The following is a 14,964-nucleotide window of genomic DNA, read 5'->3' on the forward strand; positions in this document are numbered from 1 at the left end:
CGATTGGCCAACGTGCGTCAACGCCCTCTCCATCATCCAATCCGATGGTCCGCACGCCGCTAAGCTCCACCCACGGCATGTTCTTCCGGATATCTGTTTGTGTGTGGAAACACATGTACACACTGAGATGAGACGTAGAAGAAGTAAAAGCGTATAGTTATAATGTTTACAGTTATAATGTAGACATGATATTAAATTAGTTAGTCAGTAGCAGTAGTTATTATTTTCTGTGGTTGACAGTTATGGACGGGGTCCGGTGGGCGTTCCGGTTCGGTTCATGGGTCCCGACACGTTCAGAGTGGATACTAGCGGCTCGCTGCGTTCAGCTTGAGGAAAAAGAGAGAATCGGACATTTTGTGTTCGCCAAAGATGCGAAATCTGCAATGGTGGGTGAATTACATTATTTACATTGACTAACAAAAAAAAAGTTGTCTAACTTAATCATACTATGTATTTGCATGGCCCATCTGTTAATATATTGGCGTATGTGTGCACTAGGCTGGACGTCTGCTGATCAGAAAGCTGGTGTGTGAGAAGATGGGTTATGCATGGGACGGATTTCGACTGGAACGAACAGCGCGGGGTAAACCCTACCTGCCACGCCCTTCACCTTCCTCAGGCCCCGCCCATAGCCACATCCACTGGAACTTTAACGTGTCCCATCAAGGAGATTACGCGGTGCTGGCAGCCGAACCTGGACGACAGGTGGGCGTTGATGTCATGAAGACCAGCAGACCAGGTAGGTCTTTCAATGTATTGGAGTTGCTTATTTATCGTGTCATCATTTGCACCCTGGAAGTAGGGACTATATTATGTGACGTCAGAAAAAAGGCCAATGGGTTTAATTATTATATAAATCAGCTCTTTCTTTATGCACCTGATGTACTTTTGCGGAGCATTAACAGGTGCAGTCTTTGTAGCTTTTTGTTTTTTTGTCAGGAAAGGAAAAAATACTGTCTGTGCATTAGCCAATTTTCCACATGTCCTGAACTTTAACAGCTTTTGAAACTTTATGAATCCCAATAAGCTGTAAAAGAAAGTACAGTTCTGTCTGTGACCACCAGGTGATGCTCTTCACCTGTGATTTGAGTTGGTTAATGTAAATGGATCTGAATCTAAAGTACATTGTAGACATGGTCAACTCTAAACTAGACAAACCCGGCACAATTATTCACAACCCTAAGTTCATAAGCATGTGACCGCCCGTGTATCAACACTTCTTCAGTACTTCACATCTAAACCCATTTGGGCAAAGTGTAAATTTAAACTATACTACTACAAGACATCTATTTGCTAATATTAAACAAAACATAAATTTGTGTATATGACAGGAAGTAGCTCAACACAGGAGTTTTTCCGCATTATGAATCGTCAGTTCACAGATCTGGAGTGGCGGAATATCCGGAAAGCCGGGTCGGACTGGGACCAACTGGACACGTTCTACAGACACTGGGTAACTATGGCAACCACTACTTCCTGTAGCATCACCATCATCATCACCTCCGTCTGAAAGAAGTCCAGGCGACAAGACCACACACACAGAGACGTCTGTAACCAGATCTCAGCGGGACGAAAATTGTGCGAGATGAAACCGTTTCAATTCTGATCACTGTTTCCATGGCGATCTGATCTCATCACTTCTCCGTGACTCAGTTATGCTGGGCTGTGGTCATATGAGGACTCATAACACACTGCAACACTCATATACGACTGTCAGTATGTACTGTACATTGTTTTTAATTGAAGGAGACGTAAGAGTATTATCCAAACATTAATGCCAAGGAAAGTCCCTTATACTTACGAGCTTTCTTGGAGGTAATAGTACATTATTTTAAATCAAAAGATATGTAGGAGTGTTCTTATAAAGCATACATACTGTTTCATCTTCAAATAATCATTGTGATTTGCATCAGGTGACCTGAAAATATAAATAAACTGTTTTCATTGCAGTTTTGCGAAATATACCTCCAGAGTTGCCTGAAAAGCCACTTCATACAAGCATAAAAACTTTTTTGTGATATAAAGGGAGTTTTTGCACCATTAGCCATATTTTCAATTTCAATTTGCGCAATTTGAAGAGTAATGGAAACGCAGCTAATGATCATCTTGAATACAGAAATGAAGCCGGCATGCTGCAGTTTTAGAAATTATGAAGTCATTTTCTATAAACTATTTCTTCAAATTGCCACAACTTTTAAGATAATTTTCATAAACCAGAAATAAAGTGATTTCAGTCTCCCGCTTAACTGTTATTTAAATGAACTGCCAAAAAGTAAAAGTTTTTTACACAAAGTTGGATCGAACAATGCATAATAAGCAGTGTTGGGGAAAGTTACTTTTAAAAGTAATGCATTTCAATATTAAGTTACCCCCCAAAAAAGTAACTAATTGCGTTACTTAGTTACTTTTCATGGAAAGTAATGCTTGCGTTACTTTTAAGTTACTTTTGCGTTACTTTTTCTTACTTGGCTAAGGCTTGATCTTTTTCAGGCCTTGCAGGTGTTTTGTATGATCGCAAAAATTTCAAACTCGGGCCTGCCATCATCGTTTCTTACTCAAAATGTTTCCGCCCAGTCGCACAGAGTGCATAATTACACGTTAATATGTTCAGTTTAATTCAGTACATTATTTTATTTTTAAATTGAATGAATTAAACTGAAAAGTAACTCGCATTACTTTTTTTAAAAAGTAACTCAAATATTAATCAGGGATGTGATTTTTCCGGATTAATCCGGAATTCCGGATTTTCCGACCTGAAAATGTGACCTACGTGAATCATGCAGATATGTAAAAAAAAATAATAATAAGGGGGGAGGGGGGTATCTCACAGCCGTCGCCACGGTAACCCGGGACGGAACCACAATCGCCGTCCCCGCGCAACAGGGCCACACTGGTGGCAGATGACAAAGAGATGCATTTTCCTTCCTTTCCAAGTATCAACAAGGACGTGTTTCTGACCGTTCGCAAATGGCGGATTTTATTCACCAATCAGACCCGATCGTTTATCTCCTCTCTTCTCCTCATTTGCGACGTTTGGCTGTCACTCGCGTGACGCGAAACAAAGCGGCAAACATATACACGTCGGTTTACTTGGTGGATTTGGAGCAGCAATTTTCACAGAAATGAGAGGAAAAACGAGCGCCATTGCAGAATATCCTGGTGGCGACTGAGAGAGGGACGATGCAACAATATTGGTTCCGAAAAAAGGCAAGGAAATAAGTTACCTCCTCGAGCCTGGTTTAACCTAACTGAGCATTACATTCGTGCATGAAACCTGATCGACGAACACGGAGGGGCGGGAATCGCGGGACGGAGTGTTTCTTCAGGCTCCGGCGTGAATATAAATTTCTCTTCTAAAGTTCGGTAAAAACAGATAAATGGCTTAAAATCTTGTTTAAGAATCTGTTTTATAATGAGAATCTCTCTTTCAGCGCGCCTACGTGTGTTTGCGCCGCGTGACAGCCGATTTGAATCTGACAGAGTTCGTCACTGTACATTAAAAAATCCCACACAGACATTACAGAGTAAATGCTAGGATTAAGATTGATTTTATATATTACAGATAATCTAGATACATTTACCCTAATAAGTCTTTAAAAACATGGTAATGTTTTAATGTTTTGCTTTAGTGTTTTAATGCCAGACAATCATTGAAATGAGGGAAAAATGAAGAGAAAGGCAGCAGATATAGAATCCTTCTTCAGAAAGAGTAGCAAGAAGCAGCCAAACAAATCTTAGTAAAATACATTAAAGTAGCCTTCAAAATTCACATGATTCACATGAAAAAACATGGAGGTTGAATTATGACTATAAATTGTATGTTAATCTCAATTCATTTTAATAAAAATTAAATTATTGTAGCAATTGTATGTTACATTATTCTGATTAACACACTATAATACTTAAAAGTATTTTAAGGTTGGATGATAGAGATTTTATATGCCACCCCAGAGTAACTGCTGGCCCCTGCCTGGCCACCCCTATGGAAAAATCCCTTGGTCTGCCACTGATTAGCAAAACTCAAAAAATACATTATATTATAGATCTTTACCCGGACAAGTGACTTTTGTGCATGGACAAGTGAAACACAAATTTTCTTGTCCGAAGGACAAGTTCCTCAAAAAGTTAATGTCAAGCCCTGATAAACATATTACAACAATTTACGATTAACTAAGAATAATAGTAAACTTCATTATTGTTAATATTGTGACTCTTGATGAGTCTTGATGACATATGCAGCTTAGAAATGCGACCTCCGGAAGGCTGCAGACTTAGGATTGAGCTCTGTATCATCGTTTGTTTCAAAGGTTTCGTGTGTTTAAAGTTTTAAGGTTGACAAGTTTGATTAAAATAAATAGCACCTGCACTTTTTTGTACAATTACTTCTATTTATTAGTGTCAACCTTCTATTGTTCATGTTTAACAGCTAACAAAGTTACTCATCTACAGGGGTCTAAAATTAGAAAAAGAGACCTTTAAGACACTTTATTATAACTAATGGTCCTGTGTAGCACATTTTACAGATATTTGTATTAAAATAATACTCTGGTAAAAATAGAAGTACTGATTTAACTTCTTTACTCAAGTAAAAGTATCAAAGTACAGGCTTGGGAATTTTCTTAAAGTATAAAATTAAAAGTAGCAATGCCTTTAGTTCTTTATAAGCCATTGCCTACATTTTATTTGGATGTCGGCAAAATAGGCCTTCTTTTGACATGAACATTTGCATGTTGCACATTTAGCTGTTAAAGTTGGGTAAAAATGCAAAACAAAAATAAGTTAAAACATATTTTTTATCATGGTTGTTGATATAGAGAGAGGTGGTGATGGAGCAGTGGACAAGACACTTGCTTTTGATTCCCACTGTTACAAATCCACCAAATAAGTTGTTATGTGTCATACTGTACAAAAAAGTAGCATGTTGCACATCTAGCTGTAAAATGAATTAAAATGTGTTTTTTTGTTCAAATAAGTTGTTATGGGTCCTACTTTACTATCCGTATAGATCCGCCACCAGTTTGATTGGCGTGTGTGTGTGGGGGGGTCTCAATATATTTTCCTGCTTTTTTGTCCTTAGCCAATCACATGCCTGATTAATGCATATTTTTATAAAGTAATGCGTTACTTTACTCGTTACTTCAGAAAAGTAATATTATTACGAAATGCACGTTACTTGTAATGCGTTACCCCCCAACACTGATTATAACTAGATGCTAACAAGGAACATACTCAGGATTACTTGCTGACGACTTTTGTTTATGATCTGTCAATCTGTTTCGTCTAGGCACTGAAGGAAAGTTTCATCAAAGCGATCGGCACAGGGCTGGGCTTCGACCTGCAGAGGGTGGAGTTTCACATTTCACCCAATCAGATGCGAGAGGGTCAAGTGTACCGCCAGACACGAATGTACCTGGATAATGAAGAAGAGGAGTGGACGTTTGAGGTTTGTGCTTGTGTGCACATGTTCAGACTCAGGCTGTGTCCAAATGTGTCTTTGCACTTGACCACTTGACTACTTACATGACGTATTTCCTGTTTTGGCCCAAGTGTACTAGTGGGCGAAGATCCCAAGCATGGATGTAGAATTTTCACCCGATGTGACACACATAGAAAGAGTTAAAATGTCAATCCAGGTGGCAGCAATTTTATTTAGGCTACTTAAAATTAGAGCTGTCAAAAGATTAATTATAATTAATTGCATACAAAAAAAAGTTTTTATATATATATATATATATATATATATATATATATATATATATATATATATATTAATTCATACGTGTATGTGTGTATTTACATACATAATATATACACACAGTACACACAAACATATATTATGCAAACCCAAACATTTCTTTTGTATGTGATTAATCGCAATGAATCTTTTGACAGCCCTACTTAAAATATATATTTGTAAGTTTTTCTTTAAATAAATTGATAACACAAACACTCTGAAATTAACATTTGCTGAAGTTAAAGATTATTATCTACACTTATCCGAATCTTGCAGAAGCAAAAAAAAATTGCACCTGTAAAAAACTTCATTTTGTGCATGCACCAATTAAATGTGCAACACTTTCCATTTTAATACAAAAATATCTGAAAATGCTAAATTTGAGATAAGTTTACTTGGTATGCAAGTGGCTTAAGATATAAGTTTAGTTTTGCGTGCGCACGTGAAACTATCGCGTGCGCACGTGAATCTATCGCGTGCGCACGTGAATCTATCGCGTGCGCACGTGAATCTATCGCGTGCGCACGTGAATCTATCGCGTGCGCACGTGAATCTATCGCGTGCGCACGTGAATCTATCGCGTGCGCACGTGAATCTATCGCGTGCGCACGTGAATCTATCGCGTGCGCACATGAAAGTTTTGCTTTCATATGTGCACGCGATAGTTTCATGTACGCACGCAATAGTTTCACGTGCGCACGTGAAACTTAACTTTAAAAAAAACTGCACATGAAGGTTTCCCGTGAGCACATGAAACTAAACGTTAGGTTTTTTTACTGTAAAAATATCTAAGAATTCTTAAATTAGGATGCTTTTTCTTGATAAGCAAAACGACCCAAGAAAATAAGTCTAGTTTTAGACCAAAAATATCAAATTTAAGTGATTTTGTGCATAAAACAAACAAAAAAATCACATTGGCAGATTTTTTTGATTATTTTAACAAAAATAATAAGATTTTTTTTTCTTAAAAATAATTTTTTGCAGTGTAGGGGCTCAAGTCAAAATATCTGCCAGTGCAGTAGGAAAAATAAACTTAATTCTAGTTTCAACTTAATTCAATAAACTCAATTTATGTTTATTTTTCTTACTGCACTGGCAATTATTTTGACTTGTTTTAAGTACAAAACCTCTTTATTTTCTTCATTTATTTCAATAAACAAGACTTAATATCTTAAGCCACTTGCTTACCAAGCAAATGTATCTCAATTTAAGAATTTCAGTTATATTATACTAAATAAGACATTTATTTTTTTGCAGTGTAATATCCATTTATTATCTTAAAATTAAAAGTTTCCTGCGACATCTTGCGAGGTTTGGGCAAAGTCTCACGATTTACATTCAGAACATGATGCATGATGGGATACGTTTAGCCTTGAATACCGCTACGAAGCACTGCATTTTGCCAATTTTAAGACATAGGACAGTCTTGCGCACTTACGTCCTGTAGTGTGCATTCGCTCTCGAATGGCCAAGACCGGGAGTCTGGGTATTTGAACGCAGCCTCATTCATTTTATAAATCAATACTTTTGCTGTTTACTACTAAGTTACTTGCAGTCTCCTTTAAATGGCTGTTGCGTGTTGTTTTACAGTTACGGGTTTAGGTGGTTTAATACTACCCCGCATCAAAATAGGCCATCCTTAGGGTCTATGATGTTCTGATCTCCACCATGACCCAGAGTATTTCCCCCAGACACATATTCTGTTTTTATGTTTATGTATCTGTCTTTTACTTCTCATGGTCTCTGTGTGATTCCCGCAGCGCAGATTTGTGTCAGAGCGTGTGAATGTGCCACAGATCAAAGACGCATCTCTTTCTCATATCCTGTATTCCTCCGCTTTTTGTTTTTAAATGAATGTAAATAAAGATTTAGGAAACTTCTGATCTTTCTCATGATTCCTGCGGTCTTAACCAATCAGACCTTGGACTGCAGCAGGTGCTTTTTGTAGCACAATCTGGCCCAAAATGTGAATCAATCGCTTCTTAGAGATATAAGGGATTGTAAAGAAAAAACACAAGTGTATACTGGAGACACTCTCGCACTTTTTTTAATCTGTCTGTCTGTAAGTGGTAATCAGGATCCTCTAATCACAGAAAAGTGAAAGTCACAGAGAGGACCAATCAGAGATGAGAAGTGACTCATGCTGGGATGCTGTGTGTTCAAGCCTAAAATTATTAAAAATCATAAATGTACTTTACTTATTTTTCTAACAACTTTTATTTGGCTCCTGTTAAGTTTAAGATGTACTAGCATAGTAACCGCAGGTCCATTTCACCAGTTCGATATTAAACTCATCAATATTTGGTTTAATATCTGATTATTATCTACTCTATTTATACTATAAATATAGAAATGTAAACTACATTATGCAGTAATCTTTTCAAACTGTACAATTTTGTGAAATGTTTTGTGTCTGTAAATTCCACTGCACTGCAAAAAATTATTTTCAAGAAGAAAACAAATGTAATATTTTTATTATTATTTTAAATATCTTTGTGCATAAAACAAGCAAAAAAATCTGCCAATGGGGTAAGCAAATTTTTCTTGAAGTTAGTGTTTAAGAAAAAAATTCAAGATTTTTTGCTTACCCTTATTGGCAGATTTATTTGCTTGTTTTATGCACAAAATTACTTAAATTTGATATTTTTGGTCTAAAAACTAGACTTATTTTCTTGGGTCATTTTGCTCATCAAGAAAAAGCATCTTAATTTAAGAATTTTTTGATATTTTTTATGAAAACAAGACAAAAATACTAATTGTTTTGCAGTGTGTGTGACATCTGGATTAATTTGTATTTGTTTAAATGTTCAGGAGAGCTTATTGGATAAAGATCATCATGCTGCCGTGGCTCTGGGAAAGCAAGATATCTGCACATCTAAAGTGAGTTTAACCCACATCCATCCAGAAATGTAATTGAAACGTTATACATTATGACTTCTGTCTTTACAGGAAGATGAGGCCCCGCCCCTTTTATTCACACTTTTGAGTTTCAATGATCTGGTATCTAGAGCCACACCCCTATCAGAGGAAGATCCCGCCTACTGGGAAAGCTTTCATAGAAAAAAGGACGCGCCTTCAAGACAAAGTGAACAGCAGTGACGCCAACAATGGCATAAGAATCCTATTACCATTTTATTTGATTTTATTTATGTACTGAAGTCATTATGGAAAATTATCTAGTTTTGAAAATATAAAGTAATGTAAATAAATAACTGAATTTGTATTTTTTGTGTCGTTCTGATCCGGGTTTTTATTAACAGCTATAAGACATTCAGAAATATAATTTGGGCTCTAGCACTTAATCATCTTTTCTTTGTTAAATAATGGCCAGTAAATTATCATGATGAAAAGAAAGAGCTGAAGTTAATCATAGATGAAGATCTCAGCTCCAAAGTAAATGTAATTTTGAATGTTATAAAAAGCTTAAAAATGTCATTATTAATATACAGATTTAATAAATTATAAAATTATTGTTTAAAGGTTATATCAAATAACATAACAGTATTTAAAAAATCTTCTGGAGGATTGGATAATGTCATTTAGAAACTAGCTTTTTTAGATAATATAAATAATTTGGCACAAAATAAAACGTGGCGATTTTTTTAAGGGGATAAAAATGAGAACTATATTGTATTGCGGAAGAGCATTAAGTTTGCAGCACTTCAACTTCTGCTTAAAAAAAATCGCCATGTTTTATTTTGTGCCACCATACTTACTGATGTAACTACTCTTGTAACAGTCGTTAAATGGGGTAAACATCGAAGTGTTTGGTGGCTTCTAAATTCATCCCTGTTTGGATCCTAAGGAATGAATGAGGCTAGGCTAAATGCTAACACATTCACGATGCGCTGTACAAAGATTAAAGGGATAGTTCGTCCCAAAAATGATATTAAACCCATTATTTACTCACCCTCAAGCTGTCAGAGTTGCATATGTCCATGGTTTTTCAGACAAATACATTTTTGGATATTTTAGAAAATGTTTTAGATCTTCCAGTTGATTAAATGTGATGTTACGGGGTCCACGACCTTCAAGTCCAAAAAAGTGCGTCCATCCTTCACAAAATAAATCCAATCGGCTCCAGGATGATAAACAAAGGTCTTCTGAGGGTAATCCGTGCGGTGTTGTTGTAGAAATATCCATATTTATTAACGTAAATATTTACCTTCCGGTAGCGCCGCCATCTTAGTCGCGTCCGCATTCAGGATGAGAGCTTACGCAGCCTACGGAGGCTACTCTGCTGCTGCTCTGTGCCCCGCCCTCCGAATTTGTCATACGCCACTAAGAAAAGAGCGTACACTACGCTAATACTCTCTCCTGAATACAGAGGAGTCTAACGTCCCATTCAGACAGCCAACGACAAGCAGTAGCAGAGCGACGCGATCTCATTCATTTCAATGGAAACCTGGCGACTTCCGGCGACACGAGCGAAAGTGACCGTTGGCGACCGTATGGGCGTGTCCAGTGACGCGAGAAAGTTAAGAAAAGTTTAACTTTATGCAAATGTCGAGTGACTTTCGGGAGCGACTACCAATGAGAACAAAGCAGTGGAGTTCACGTCATCCTTCTCTTGTCAGTTACTGGCGTGGATGGTACTCATTTGTTTATGACAAGCAGATTTAGAAACGCCTCATTGAAAGAGACGGGCGACACACAGCGATAACGTCACTGGCTGTCTGAACGAGGGGTAAGATGGCGGCACTACGGGAAGGTATTTATTTTCGTTAATAAAGTTTTAAATATGGATATTTCTACAACAACACCGCGCGGATTAGAAGACCTTTGTTTATCATCCTGGAGCCGTTTGGATTCAAGTCTAGACTTGAAGGTCGTGGACCCCGTAACTTCACATTTAATCAACTGAAAGATCTAAAACATTTTCTAAAATATCCGAAAATGTGTTTGTTTGAAAAAAGATGGACATATGCTAATCGGACAGCTTGGGGGTGAGTAAATCATGGGTTTAATATCATTTTCGGCCGAACTATCCCTTTAAGTGTACACATTGAGAAAAGATAGGGATGTATTAATTAATCTAAGTTGAGGTAAGAACAACGTAAAATATTGAAAATGGTGGTGTTGTCCTTTAATGTGGCAGTTTTTCAAAGGTTAAGTCTGAACCATAGTAAATTGAATTTAGATTCATCCTTATCTTCATGTAATTGCGATAAAATACAAAAAAACTATTATTTCCACAAAAAAAATCTATTTACTTGAAATCTAATAGTACACTTAGTTTACTTCCTGCGTGACAAATGTTTTACTGTATGATGTAACAGAGACACAAAACCTCTTCATCAAATCCCATGCGTCCATTAAAACATGACATTATGTAACTAAAACAAACACAGAAATGGCTTATAACAGCACTGTTGCAGCTTTTTATAAAGCTTTATCTCTGATTGATGTAAAACCTCTTAAGAAAATTTCAAACTTCTTTAAAGCCAATTCCAGTTATCTTAACACATATTTGTATTCTACATTTCTATATAAAGTAAAAACAAATGAGCTATAGCATTCCTGTTGAATGCCAAACTCATGCATGATTATTTTAATGATGTTCACCTGATATGAGGACTACAAAATTCAGGTAACTCATTTTCCCCCTATCAGCTTTTAGTGGTATGACATTCATTCATCACCCATCCTTTCATCCCTCCATTTATTCTTTATGGGGCAGTTTCCCGGTCAGGGCTTATCCTAGACCCAGACTAAAATGCATGTTCAAGCTGTCTTGATTTAAAATAATCTTGCTCTGACATATCTTAACACTGCAAAAAAAATATTTTCAAGAAAAAAATGCTTAGTCTTGTTTTTAGTAAAAATATCAAACAATTCTTAAATTAAGAAGCTTTTTCTTGATGAGCAAAACGACCCAAGAAAATAAGTCTAGTTTTTAAACCAAAAATATCAAATTTAAGTGATTTTGTGCATAAAACAAGCAAAAAAATCTTGAAAATTTTTCTTAAAGACTAAATTCAAGAAAAATTTGCTTACCCCATTTGATATTTTGACTTATTTTCTTGGGTCGTTTCACTCATCAAGAAAAAGCATCTTAATTTAAGAATTTTTAGATATTTTACTGAAAACAAGACAAAAATACTAAGACGTTTTTTCTTGAAAATCATTTTTTGCCGTTTACTTGGTATTTTTGTCTGTGATAAAAGTGATTTTGTGCATAAAACAAGCAAAAAAAATCTGCCAATGGGGTAAGCAAAAAAAATCTTGAACATTTTCCTAAAGACAAAATTCAAGAAAAATTTGCTTAGCCCATTGGCAGATTTTTATGCTTGCTTTATTCACAAAATCACTTAAATTTGATATTTTTGGTCTAAAAACTAGACTTATTTTCTTGGGTCGTTTCGCTCATCAAGAAAAAGCATCTTAATTTAAGAATTTTTAGATATTTTTACTGAAAACAAGACAAAAATACTAAGACGTTTTTTCTTGAAAATCATTTTTTGCAGTTTACTTGGTATTTTTGTCTGTGAAAAAAGTGATTTTGTGCATAAAACAAGCAAAAAAATCTGCCAATGGGGTAAGCAAAAAAAAATCTTGAACATTTTTCTTAAACACTAAATTCAAGAAAAATTCAAGGAAAATTTGCTTACCCCATTGGCAGATTTTTTTGGCTTGTTTTATGCACAAAATCACTTAAATTTCTAATCAAGAAAAAGCATCTTAATTTAAGATTTTTTAGATATTTTTTACTGAAAACAAGAAGAGAATATTTTCTTAAAAATCATTTTTTGCAGTGTATGTATTCTTTCTATAGACTTATACAAAAAATCGGAAAAATCACAGTTGCAAGGATTCGGCTCATCCGTTACTATACACATTAAGATTCAGCACTGCATTGAGTGGATTGTACAGAAAACATGCACGTGTTTTTCTGAAATCTATAATAATAATAATAATAATAATATGTTTATTTTTTATAGCGCCTTTCAAGAACCCAAGGTCGCTTCACAATGTGGGCCGAATACAAATAATAAGACAAATATACAGGCCAATTGCTTATTATGACAGACAAACAAGCAGCAGGCAGATGGAGACAAGCAAACACTGATCAACATAAATCAAAGAAAGCAAATAACATATAAACAAACATACATTTTGATGGAATATAGAAATAAAGTAAAGAAGAAAAGTGTTGAACAGAGAAAACAGAGTTATTTATTGAACATTGTGAATAGATGGGTTTTAAGTTGTTTTTTAAAGGTCTGGAGGTTGTCGGACGCACGAAGATTAGGTGGCAGCTTATTCCATGCCGTAGGGCCTGCAAAACTAAAAGCCCTACCACCCAGAGTTGAGAGTTTGAACCCGGGTACGACTCTCTGGTTCTCTGGTGTAAGAAATCTATAACATCAGTCAAACATCCTCCAGTACATCACACCCTCATAAAAAGGAGAACGAGAGCTGTGTTTAAAAGGAAAACCATTAACTGTTAAAGATTTATATAAACTATATAGCAAATCAGGTCTGACTGAGAGAGAGAGAGAGACTGTTTTCTCCCTGTCTGTTTTCTGTCTGTCTGACAGAAAGTATTTCTAAAGTCAAAGGTCTACAAACAACATCACTGCCCCATGAGAACCAAATCCTAGTAAATATTTGTGATCTTCACATGGTCACAAGAGAGTTTTTTAATCCATTCGCCCTTTAGTAAACATCTGCGAATTAAATAATGGATTTTTGTTGTATATGTTGGCTGGGTGAGAAAAATCATGAAAAAACTGTTCATTTTTAATCTCTCATAGCCTTTAAACTAAATCCACCAGTGTGAAGCTCTCATAATGAAACAAATCAGATCATTCTTCCAATGTGCCACAGGGATGCATATATTCAGCCTGCGGCTGTGTCTCCGTCAGTTGTTGTTTTTGTGGACTCAAACACATCCGTTCTCCAGGCACCGGGTCACTGAACAAACTGTTTCCTGGTGTCTTTCATCAGTCTCCTGATTCACGGGAGCTCAGCCATCACTGCGATTTTCTCCCGGAGTCGTGATGGAGGCCCTGCGGGAGCCAAAATGGAGTTCAGGGCCGCGGCGGACGCAGATGCCTCGTGTGGTGCAGTTTTAGTGCAGATGGTTCAGATAATAATATTGGGCTTTAGCAATTAAGTGAGAGAGAGAGATAGAGAAGAAGAAAGAGAAGATTTTCTCACCCATCCCTTCAATGACACACTCTTTTCTTTGTTACCACAGCAACCATCCTAGCACAGCCATCTTTGCCATGGCAACTGTAACACGTGTAATACAGGCAGTCATCCAAGGTAATCTAATCAACATCACTGTCTGAGAAATGAAAGAGAAAGAGAGAGAGAGAGAGAGAGAGAGAGAGAGACAGTTTATATATTTTATCTTCAGTATATTTTCACACAATGATATTTAGTTATTTAGTTTTGTATATCATGTCTAACATGCAATCTCTCTCCTTATCTTTTTGTGAAACACACAACACATTAACAGTTTCTTCTTCTCACTGTCCTTGATGGATTAATACGGAATATTTGTTTTATGAGATAATAATATGACAGACATATTGGGAATTTTCAATGTAATATGACTAAAATCCATAATGAAAACATTACATCCTGTCAAAACACAGATTAAACGGTGACATCATTATTTCCTCATATGACATCACAGGTTGGGAGACCCCACAGCTCTGCCAGTTAGATGGCGTATGTGTGTGTGTGCGTGTGTGTGTTAGCAGGGAATCAGTAACCGCTGGCAACAAAAGACTTTTTAATATCATCATAACTGAGATCAGACCGATGATGATGTCACTGAATGAAATGTGCTTTCATTCATTTCTTCCTGTTATCACTGTGCACAGTACATTCCTCAACATCCCTAAGTATCACAAGGTGCTGTATCGCTATAGCAATGATCAATGTCACCATGGTAACAAAGAAGGCTGGTTTACCCAGATTGTCCCACATTCGCACATTTTAAGGAAGAGAAAAGAAAAACTGCCAGTCGGGAGAGAGAGAAAGCGAGAGGATGACAATTAGCATAAATAAATAATGCATTTTTTAATCAGGTGTTAAACTTGCATTTCCTAAGGGAAATACCAAGAACAGCAAAGCAGTAGAAGTGTTAATGTTTTAAACAAAAACATCCAGAAACCAAAGATACCAAGTCCATTAAGACATCATTGCGTACCCAAAACCCATTATGACATCACTGAGATGATGTCATAATGCAATCATCAGCAGCACTAAATCTA

General features: G+C 36.3%; 1 protein-coding gene across 1 annotated transcript; it reads left to right on the forward strand.

The window, feature by feature from the left end:
* Nucleotides 1–101: 101 nt before the first annotated feature.
* aasdhppt (aminoadipate-semialdehyde dehydrogenase-phosphopantetheinyl transferase) lies at nucleotides 102–8,949 on the forward strand. Its single transcript, XM_065280413.2, has 6 exons — nucleotides 102–386; nucleotides 499–739; nucleotides 1,332–1,453; nucleotides 5,285–5,443; nucleotides 8,546–8,614; nucleotides 8,684–8,949. The coding sequence occupies exons 1-6, from the start codon at nucleotides 243–245 to the stop codon at nucleotides 8,831–8,833; spliced, it is 885 nt and encodes a 294-aa protein (XP_065136485.1). The 5' UTR covers nucleotides 102–242; the 3' UTR covers nucleotides 8,834–8,949.
* Nucleotides 8,950–14,964: the final 6,015 nt, after the last annotated feature.

Source organism: Paramisgurnus dabryanus, chromosome 8 (genome assembly GCF_030506205.2).
Source record: "Paramisgurnus dabryanus chromosome 8, PD_genome_1.1, whole genome shotgun sequence".
Lineage (NCBI taxonomy): Eukaryota > Metazoa > Chordata > Actinopteri > Cypriniformes > Cobitidae > Paramisgurnus > Paramisgurnus dabryanus.